General features: G+C 41.1%; 1 protein-coding gene across 2 annotated transcripts in view; it reads right to left on the minus strand.

Annotated features, from left to right (window-relative positions):
• dlat (dihydrolipoamide S-acetyltransferase (E2 component of pyruvate dehydrogenase complex)) overlaps nucleotides 1-10,502 on the minus strand; it is a 26,462-nt gene extending 15,960 nt beyond the window's left edge. For both annotated transcript variants that reach the window (XM_072593234.1, XM_072593233.1), the window contains exons 1-7: nucleotides 10,142-10,502; nucleotides 8,594-8,695; nucleotides 6,557-6,681; nucleotides 4,489-4,636; nucleotides 1,543-1,669; nucleotides 484-665; nucleotides 151-295 (exon numbers count right to left, since the gene is read on the minus strand). In XM_072593234.1, the coding sequence (XP_072449335.1) occupies nucleotides 151-295; nucleotides 484-665; nucleotides 1,543-1,669; nucleotides 4,489-4,636; nucleotides 6,557-6,681; nucleotides 8,594-8,695; nucleotides 10,142-10,399 (1,087 nt within the window). In that variant the 5' untranslated portion in view covers nucleotides 10,400-10,502. The remainder of the gene's footprint in view (nucleotides 1-150; nucleotides 296-483; nucleotides 666-1,542; nucleotides 1,670-4,488; nucleotides 4,637-6,556; nucleotides 6,682-8,593; nucleotides 8,696-10,141) is intronic.
• Between the last annotated feature and the right edge of the window lie 609 nt (nucleotides 10,503-11,111).

An 11,111-nucleotide genomic window follows, 5' to 3' on the forward strand; every position in this document is an offset into this window, starting at 1 on the left:
AGTGGTTCTGAATCCACAAACTTCAGATTTTTAGACAAAAATCCTACTGACTGAATCAAGCCAACAAGAGATCCCCTAGGCATGAACATAGATATATCAACCCCAATGCAGTTAACAAACCAACTCTATTTCAATTTTCATGCGACTTACCTTTAACTTGTCTGAGGTCAATGCCCTTATCAGCTGCCAGTTTCTTTGCCAAAGGACTAGCAAACACTCGACCTTTGGGATCTCTAGGCTTGACTGGAGGAGAAACAGTGGGTGCCGCCACAGGCTGTTGCACAACAGAGGCAGGCTGCAATAAATTTCAGAAGTTAGAAACAAATTATAATTCAAGCACTCATTAAGTCAAAATATTGCAACTGCCAAATGACGAATGGACATTCCACATGATGGGAGAGAGAAAACCGTTGTTTTATTGAAAAGATTTGAAGCTCCATGTGTATTTTTCTGCAGATTTGTTGACATGATATAGTTTCTTACCGGAGTTGGTGGAGAAGGTTGAGGCTTAGTATCAGCAACTCCAGTTTCCACATAATCGGCAAATGCTGAAATGTCTGATTCCTTCTCTACAATGATGCACAGTGTTGTCCCAAGAGGAACATCACGGGTACCCTCAGCTACCAGAATCTTGGCTAAATAACCTTCTTCCATTATTTCAAAACCTAAGAGATGCAATAGATAATTTATAATTAATACTTTCATAAATTTTGTATTCCTGTTGGCTGTTTCTATTATGTGTCACACTATTTGATCAATTGGTAAAGGGCTTCCTAACTTCCTTCCTGACTAATAAAAATCTGTAAAATCTCCCCTCTGGAAACACAGAATTAAATTATCATATTTTTTCTTACGTGCTGCTCATTTTGCACACAAATTCGGAAAGGTTTCAACATTTTCACAAAATAATCCCAAGAGTCAATGACCACAATGTCACATTACAAATTTGCCTAACATCAAGAGTTACCCTACACAAAGCCATCCCAATTGGCCAAGACAACAACTATAATCTCCCTGCTATGGTGACAGTGTAACGTTCAAGTTGCAAGTTTGCTCACTGAGCTGGCAGGCTTGTTTTCAAATGTTTCATCACCACGCTAGGTAACATCATCAGTGAGCCTCCAGTGAAGCGCCGGTGTTCTGTCCCGCTTTCTCTGTGTGTCTTGATCTCTTACAGCGGGTAATATCATTTCCAGTTCTTTTTCTCAAGAGATTGATAAATGGGATCCAAATCGATGTGTGTAAGAGACCAAGACACACAAATAGAAAGTGGGACAGAACACCAGCTCTTCACCGGAGACTCACTGATGATGTTACTTAGCATGGTGACAAAACGTCTGAAAACAAACCTGCCAGATCAGCGAGTTGTAGCTGAGCTACAAACCTTCTCCAAAATCGTACAGTATAATGCCTGCAACTACTTTAGGCTAAAGTGAAAAATGCTAGAGTTCAGGTCCCCACAAACCCCTTGCCCACATTTACTGCTTTTAAAATGCTGCTCAGTGTACAGCGTTGTATTGTTTCCCTCAAGCCAACACATACCTATTGTTGCTTTATCTGTTTCAATCTCAGCTATAAGGTCACCTTCACGCAACTTTTCGCCCACCTTCTTCTCCCATCGTTGAATAGTACCAACTGTCATTGTTGGAGAAAGAGCAGGTAGGGCAATCTGCAAAAAGATAGTGTATTTTGGCGTTACAATCACCATAAAGCTGAACATTTTGACTTGTGGTTTAAGATAAAGGCGTGTTGCACAGATCAAATTTATCAAGGCATTTTGTAAACTGACTGGAAAAGGTCAAATGAAATTGGAAGTCACAACATCTGGGGGGTGGGGTCATGTGATTGAAAAAGCTATAGAGAATAAAACTAGAATTTTAAAATTATACGTTTATGGATCTGAAACTTGCCAGATATTGTTTCCTTTACTTATTATGCCGCATTCAATTCAGTCAGAATACACTCTGCCAAAGTAGGGACAGGATAGATCAAGAAAATTACACATCAAAATGTACACCACTGTTCCCTTAGGTACTATTCCCATTTCAACAGGGTTCCAAATAGACCCATTTGCTCCAAAAATGTTAAAATCTAGACAATTAACATACAAGAGTTGAATGTTTTCCATTGTTTTGGAGCTACAACAAACACATCAACCTTCAATAAGAAAAAAAACAGCAAGTTTCTTTAATACAATACTTCACAGGAGTTTTCTGAAATAAAATTTGACAGCAGTCTACATTAGGAGGTTTTACAGATGAGCAAAAGTCTGGTTGAAGATGTACGTTACATAGAGCATCTCAAAGCAGGAGACACAGTAGTTCGTGGAGACAATGTCAAAGATTATGGCTTTAGCAGCTGAGGCTGATGAAGTAATTAAGATTTTCACTGTAAAGAATAAGAGGAGTTCAGATATCTGAAGGCTTTGAAGCTGGAGGAGCTTGCAGTGACAGGATGGGTCACATTTTAAAATGATCTGAAAACAAGAACGAAAATTTCAGAAATTGAGATGCTGCTAAACATCAAACCAGCAGAGGAACAATGGGCGGACAGGGCTTGGTGTATGTAAGGACAATGACAGCAGACTTTTAGCTGAAAACTATGTTTGTAAGGATGCACAACATGGGAAACCAACCAGAAGTGCATTAGAATATTCAAGTTTCAAGATAACAAAGGAGCGAATAAGGGTTTCAGCAGATGAGTACAGATAGAAACCAGATAACAATTCGGAAATAGGTAATCCCAGATATAGCATGAAATGTGGACAAGAGTTCATTTTCGGGTTAGAAATGACTATAACATTGCACCAGTTCAGTCTCGGGTAGTTGCCAGGAAGGGGGACACAATTGGTGCATACAGAATAGCACCTGAGATGTCCTCAGCCTTTCAACTATTTATTTGGTGGAATGTTCCTGCTCACCTAGTACTGAATGTTAGATAAGCAATTGGATCATTTACTTTGTGCAAAAAAAATCAAGAGATAGTCATAGAGATGTACAACACAGAAACAGACCCTTCAGTCCAACTTGTCCATGCCAATCAATATCCCAACCAAATCTCGTCCCACCTGCCAGCACCCAGCCCATATTACTCCAAACCCTTCCTATTCATATACCCATCCAGATGCCTTTTACATGTTGCAAATGTACTAGTCTCCACCACTTCCTCTGGCAGTCCATTCCACACATGCATCATCCTCTGCGTGAAAATTTGCCTCTTAGTTCTCTTTTATATCTTTCCCCTCACCCTAAACCTACGCCCTCTAGTTCTGGACTCCCCCATCCTAGGGAAAATACCTTTTCTGTTTACCCTATCCACGCCCCTTATGATTTTATAAGCCTCCATAAGGTTACCCTTCAGCCTCCGACACTCCAGGGAAAACAGCCCCAGACTATTCAACCTCTCCCTATAGCTCAAATCCTCCAACCCTGGCAACATCCTTGTAAACTGAAGGGGCTAGGGATAGATGCTTGGGGGACACCAGGGGTCCCAGATTGCATGCATTGGCCTAAGTAGCCTGAAGAGGAGGATGGTGTGAACAATCATATCAGAAAGGTAGATAGTTACAAGGAGGAGTAGTTTACTATGAACACAGTTGGAAGGAATGCAATTTGAGACTTTGGGAAAGACCAGTTTTGGTGTTGTGAAAGGGACAGGAACGTGAATTAATGGATTCAAACAGATCATTCAAGAGATGACAACATGTTCAATGACTTTGGAACAGAGGGGTATAATGAAGACAGAACAGTAGTTTGCAAGGATGGAGGGGGAAGGGATGTTTTTGGGAGACACCAAAACAATATTAGAGTTCCACTCACACTATCAACTAAAGTCAGATCCAGAAAGAAAAAGCTGGTGATCAGCAGTCTAAGAGGAAGCCAGTCTAGAGGTAAGATAAGCTTGGAAAGAGCACAAGATGATATGAAAGAGAGGAAGTTGCACGTTCAGAAATCTTGGGCAAATCAGGACAACAGGAAATCTTAAAGTTTGGTTAGGTGGACGAGGGAATGAAAAGCAGAAGTAGCTGATCAAATAGTTTCAATCTTAATACCAAAGTCGTCCATGAGCTCCTCACATTTGTGTTGGAGTCAAGCTGAAGTAGTCAGGGGTAAGAGATTTAAGATAACGGTTTTCTGTAGAGAAAGGAAACTTAGTTTTTGTTTCAATTCCAGGATGGGGCTAGTGGACATTGGTTCAAATTCCACCATGGCAGATGGCAAAATCTGAATTCATAAAATCTGGAAGTTTAAAAATGCTAATTTAATGGCAACAATTGCTAACGGTCATAACAAACACCTGGTCCATTAACATCCTTTCATCTTCACTTGGTCTAGCATGTGACTCCAGACCCAATTTTAACGGTCCTTGAAATCAGGTCAAAGGCAATTAGCAATGGGAACAAATGCCAGAATTGCCAGTGATACCTACATCTCATGTCAGAATAAAAAAAAATGAAGAACTACTCATTTCCATTTTCGTTTTGCTCACCTTCATGTGGGGAGGATAAGAACTGCCTGGAGCTTTGGGTGGAGCGGAGGGTGTGGAAGGGGGTGCAGCAGCTGCTGGAGGTGGTGGGCCAGAAGCTGCCGCCGCCGCCTCTGGAGTGTAATCCTTAAAAGCTTCAATATCCTCAGGTCTAAACAACAAGTGACAAGAAAAGATGTTTACACTTTGAGTTGTAATTTACTAGCAGTATGACTTAAACAGTGTCACCAGAATTAAAAGACATATGGCCATATGTGACCAATCAAGCCCAGCCTATTCAGAACGGTATAGCTTCTTACAACTCATCCTTTTGCCATCATATGACAACATGGAAAAAGCTTCAAAATAAACCACAATTGGCCAATTTAAGAAAATAAACTTCTTGGAAATTTTCCTTCAACTCAGGGCAAACAAGCAGATCCCAAGCATCAAAGCAATTTCCAATACGCAATATACATGTTTGGGCTTTCAACCTGGGCTCAGTGAAACAGTGTTATCCAAATGACAAGGTTGTGGACTCAAAATCCTGTCCAAGACTTAGCACCAAATCCAGGTTGACAGTGCCTGTAATACTGAGGGTGCACTGCATGTGTAAGCACAATCTTTAGGATCCAACTTCAAACCAAGGAAATGTCTGTACTGACGTGGTAATGAAGTTGGGACAATTTGTAATTTGTGGTGGATGGCTTTGATTTTCCCAACACCCAGCTGAAGTTATGACAAAGATTTATATCCAAACCTCTCTCACCCAAAAGACACTTCTACATTATCTAGTCAATGTGTCGCAGCTTAATTTTTTGGAACAGGAAACCCAGCTCTAATGTTCTGCTTCTCAGTTTGCAGTGAAGTTAACTGTAGCACACAATGACTGCTATAAATGAGATTAGTTGACCCAGCATGAAATTCAGCTTTTGATTTTTCTTATTAGGATGTTTAAGAATAGAAAGTGCACAGTATACTGGACCACAAAATGAACGTTACTGCAGCCACTCTAAAGTTAAAAGCATTTTTAAGAATAATTTTATGGATTTAATGATGTAGTAAAATAGAACAAATCAGATGATCAAATTTGTAAATTGTACATGTTCATAAAATCACATATCCTCATTTCAGATGTTCCTAATGCACAAGGTACTGGATCAGTTAGGAGTTTGAGGTACCCATAACAGTCAAACTTTGTTTTGTGCAGCTTCTATATTATCGTTCAATTCAATTTTGGCTTTTAATATGCTCTAGTTATAAGTGTAATCACCTTGTCAACTGTTTAAAATGGAGTAAACTTGCTGTTTACTTATGCTAATAGAGACGCAAATATTATCTCAAAAAATGCCAGTTTTATTCTCAATTCTGATAAGCTTGATTGAACAATCTCAATGACAACATTCTTTAACTACACTCCTATTTGTAGGAACAGCTTGCTGTGTTTAATATTTAACTTTTGCTTTGCAGTTTTGAAGCAGGCATCGTGTCACATCAACACAATACCATGCAATTGGATCATAGTCAATAAATTAGTTTGTATATAATGGGGACACATTGCCATCATTAGAGCAACATCTATATTTTGACAACTTTTAAAATAATAAAATGCTGCAAGGTGCTTCACAGAACAGAAACAATGAAGATTCTTGAGAACGATACAATAGAATTGTATAATGCCCTGAGTGCACAAGTCCTCATACGTCATGCTTCTAGTTTCAACTGTGTTATTAAATGCAAGATAGAACAGTCAGCTCTTCCTGAGCAAATAAGCCAAGGGGAATTATGTAGGACTGTCCCTGTGAAGTTCCTAACAACTTCTGTATTTAGCGGAGACCAAGATCCTTTCAAACAGTGAGAAGCCGAAAGTGAGGAGACTAGAAGCCTTTAAATATTTGTTCCTTAGACTATCTAGGATTTACCATTTATTTAAAGCAGTAAACATACATCTGAACTGTAACCAATGCATGTGGATTTGAACCTGGCATATGAAGAATATTCTATTGAACAAAGAAAAATTGCACGAAAGGATTCAAGAAACCACGTACTGACACAAGGATGAAACGTTATTTAGAATTATCCTCATGCTCACTTGTCAACTGTGATGCAGATGATCGTACCAAGTGCCACATCTCGTGTTCCAGCTGGCATTAGGATTTTTGCCATATAACATTCTTCCAAACTCTCAAAGCCTACAGTTGCTTTGTCAGTTTCCACCTTTTGAGAAAATACGGATATATTTTAATATAGAAAGAAAACCGGAACACAATTGTTAGGAGAAACAACGTCACATTATGTTCAAAATCAACTACAGACATCTTTCCTTAAGATTTCCCTAAGCCAGCTGGTGTACACTAGCCTTTCTATAGGAAGCTGTTGACTCCCATGCCCAGAAGCCTATTAATACTTGTTGGCATCAATCTGACCATGGATTTTAAAATCCGTAATAGCTCCAAACTTTACATGGTTATAGGCACTGCTTGAAATTGTCCATAAACATTTGGGCTGTCTACTACTACATTCTGAAAGACCATGAGTGACAAGGAGTGGACGCTTTATTTGTTAATTTAATAGGTTGCTGACATTTTAAACTCTAATAGGAGCTTGTTTCACCCAATATTTTTAAAATGATTGTATATGAGAATGTTGTATGTGAATGGTCATCTTAATCCAGGTGGATCATTTATGTTTTACTCTTTGATTTATAAAGGCAGCTTTATTTATTCTCACCTATAGAAAATAGGTATGTCCCTAATAATGAATTAATGACAGTCACCAGAATAACATCTATTGACCTTTTATTATGACTGTAGACACTATTACATCAAAAATACAAGAAAACAATTTTTAAGCACATGTACTATTCCTTATTATACAAATACATTACTGACAATATCTTAATCCTGGTTATGCAATGTCAACAGAAACTTAGGCAAGCTGTTGAATTAAAAATAACTTTCAGCTTTTATTCAAAAGAACAAATTGGCATTGGTGTGACATCTTCCAAGCCTCATGATATCTGAGAATACTTCATGGATAATGAACGAGAGTTGCAATCATCATTCAAGTGAAGGCAACAGTCCATTTGTACTCAGCAAAGTCTGACATACAAAACAATGACCAAAGGGTCAGCACCACTAAAAGAAGTGAACGAGAGGTAAGTCATATAGTTCTACTGCATTGAAACACACCCCCTGGTCCAACCAGTCCACACCAAACATAATCCAAAACTAAAATCTCGCCCTAGCTACCTGCACTTGGCCCATATCCCTCCAAACATTTCCTTTTATTCAACATATCCAAATGTCTTATCATTGTAACTGTAACTCCACCACTTTTGCTGGAAATTCATTCCACACAAAATACTTTGTAAAAAAATTATCCCTCGTATCCTTTTTAACTCTTTCTCCTCTCATCCTAAAAATATACCCCTTGGCTTTGAACTCTTCTAGCCTTTTCATTCATCTTATCTATGTCCCTCATGAATTTTTTTTTAAACCTCAATAAGGTCAACCCTCAATCTCCTATGCTCCAATGAAAAAAAAGCTACCTTTCCAGTTTACTTTTACCTCAAACCTTCTATTCCCACAGCAACACCCTGGTAAATATTTTCTGAACTCCCTCCAGTTTAATAATATCCTTCCTAAAACAAGGCTACTAGAACTGCTCACAATACTCCAGAGAAGGTATCACCAATGTCCTGCAAAACCCTCAACACGACATGCCAACCCCAATACTCAAAAGGTTTGAGCAATGAAGGCAAGCGTGCTAAACACCTTAACCACCTTATCTATCTGCAACACAAATTTCAAGTACCTGAACACCTAGATCTCTGTTCTACAATACTACCCAGGGCTCTACAATTAATTGTATGAGTCCTGACCTTGCTTGTATTACTGAAATACAATATCTCACATTAAACTTTATCTACCACTCTGCATCCCATTGACCCAGTTGAATAAGATCTCTTTGTAATCTTAGATAACCTTTTTCACTGTCCACTATACCAATGTTGGTGTCATCTGCAAACTTATTAACCGTGCATCCTATATTTTCATTCCAATGTTTTATGTACACTTATTAACAGTTTCTTATTGCACATTGACAAAACAGTGTTAACTATACATACCTCAGCTATTAAATCTCCCTCGTTAATTTTATCACCTTCCTTCTTCTCCCACCGGGCTATAGTTCCCATTTGCATTGTGGGTGACAGAGCAGGTAATGTCACCTATAAATAAAACAATGACGAGTTACACAACACTTCTATAACTGATTAAAGAGCATCTTTGGGAAAATATTATTTTAATGAAGGCCATTATTTGGATTTTAGTCTAAATTTAATTGCCACGACAAAAAAAATTACAGTAGAAATGAAAAAATTGACGAGCATGACTATCTTAGATTCCAACAAAAATATAAATTCTACTTCTATCCCAGATGATTTGATAACTTTGGGGGCATTTGCATCAGAAATTATGATTGCAAGCCAGGGGTCTTCTAGATATCTTCCAGAATCCACTGTAGTGTACAAGGTAATAACTCCAATACACAGAACTTGTTTTACCAGAAACCAAACCAAATGTACAGGTCACCCAACACCTCAAAATAGTGTGAACTTCAGAATAGCAGAAACCTACCCAAACATTTATGCAGTAGTTTTCAAGCATCTTTACAGCTAACAACTACCTTTGAAAGTTATGGTTGTCAGAATAGTGGCAGCCAATTTGTATACAGCAAACTTTCACAAATATCAATGATAACTGAGAAAACAGCTGTGAAAGCAATTTTACAAATAAACATTCATCAAGGGCACCAGAAATAATTCATATGTTCTTCTTAAAATACTCCAACCCTTGCCACCACACAGGGACAGTCACACATACCCAGTCAGCACCAGCTCAATCCACTGCTGACATTATTACTTTACACTTATTGTCTAACTCCATTCACCATCCCCTGTCCTGAACCCTCAGCATCTCCACCAATACCACAAAGCCACACAACCTTCTGCTCATCACAGAGGAAACTACACATGCGCTAGGCAACCACTCCAGGGTAATGGCCACCAAACACAGAACTTTTGTGGGCGGCACGGTGGCTAGCACTGCTGCCTCACAGCGCCTGAGACCTGGGTTCAATTCCCACCTCAGGCGACTGTCTGTGTGGAGTTTGCACATTCTCCCCGTGTCTGCGTGGGTTTCCTCCCACAGTCCAAAGATGTGCAGGTCAGGTGAATTGGCCATGATAAATTGCCCGTAGCGTTAGGTAAGGGGTAAATGTAGGGGTATGGGTGGGTTGCGCTTCGGTGGGTCGGTGTGGACTTGTTGGGCCGAAGGGCCTGTTTCCACACTGTAATCTAATCTAATCTTTTTAACATCTATCCAAGGGGAGGCGGGGGACTCAGTTGCAGCATCTCATCCTAAAGACAGCACTGCAGCAGCCCCTCAGTCCTCTGCACCGGAGTGGTAATTGGCGTTGTCATTTTCTGGGTCTGGAACCCAGAGCTTGGCACTTTGGAGAACATAACGGCTGCAGATGGGACAGGAAAAGCCCCAGGAGCTGGAATCAAAGCGCTGCCCACCCTCAGTGCTCCAGGGTAACTGAAGATACTTGTCCTTGTTAAGGACAAGAAGCTCCTGTTCTGTCTCTCCCTATCCCCCACAGCGCTGCTCACCAGTTGATGTGGGGGGAGGCTGTACCATCTCCTGGCTGTGGCCGTGACCGGTAACCCGTCCCTGGGCAGCAGGAAGCGCTGGGGCCCGGGGCCCTGCTTCCCGCAGGCGGGGAGGGAGGCCCAGCGGCACGGTGGTGGAGGAGGAGGAGAGCCCAGGCGGAGGCCGAGCCCCAGCCCCGCAATGGGCGGCCGGCGCTCGGGCCGGGAGCTGGGCTTCAGGCGGACACACGGCCTGAGCCTCGCGGCCTGGCGGAACATGTCCAGGCCGGAGAGCGGAGCCTGGCGGAGGAGACGGCGGGAAACCCCGGGCCCACAGACGCTCGGCGTCTCCTGGATGACCTCCGCCGTACGGTAAGATCCACCGTCGTAAAACGGATATGACGTCACGGGGAAACCCACATCCGGTCACATTGGACCCGCCCTTCACAGGGTCACGTGGTGTCACAGTCCAGCTCATTGTGTCTGCAGCAGCTTTTCCAATCACTGTCATTCCCTAATACCAAAGTCCTGCTTTTTTCATTATGCTCAGAACAGTTTTTATAATTTAAATAATTATCATACCATTCTTGGGCAAATTGTTTGAACTCTAAACAACTCAGTGGTTAGCACTGCTGCCTCACAGCACCAAGGTCCCAGGTTCAATTCCAGCCTCAGGCAACTGTCTGTGTGGAGTTTGCACATTCTCCCCAGGTCTGTGCGGGTTTCCTCTGGGTGCTCTAGTTTCATCCCACCCACGCTCTGAAGATGTGCAGGTTAGGTGAATTGGCTGAGCTAAATTGCCCCATAGTGCTCAGGGATGAGTAGGTTAAGGCGCATGAGTCAGGGCAAATGTAGAGGAGTGGGTCCGGGTGGGATGCTGTTGGGAGGGTCAGTGTCTGGACTGGCTGGGCCGAAAGGGGTGTTCCCTCACAGTAGGGATTCTGATTCTAACAATATTGAAAAAAAAATATCAGGAGTGTCAGAGGTCCTG

Source organism: Chiloscyllium punctatum, chromosome 23, assembly GCF_047496795.1.
Source record: "Chiloscyllium punctatum isolate Juve2018m chromosome 23, sChiPun1.3, whole genome shotgun sequence".
NCBI lineage: Eukaryota > Metazoa > Chordata > Chondrichthyes > Orectolobiformes > Hemiscylliidae > Chiloscyllium > Chiloscyllium punctatum.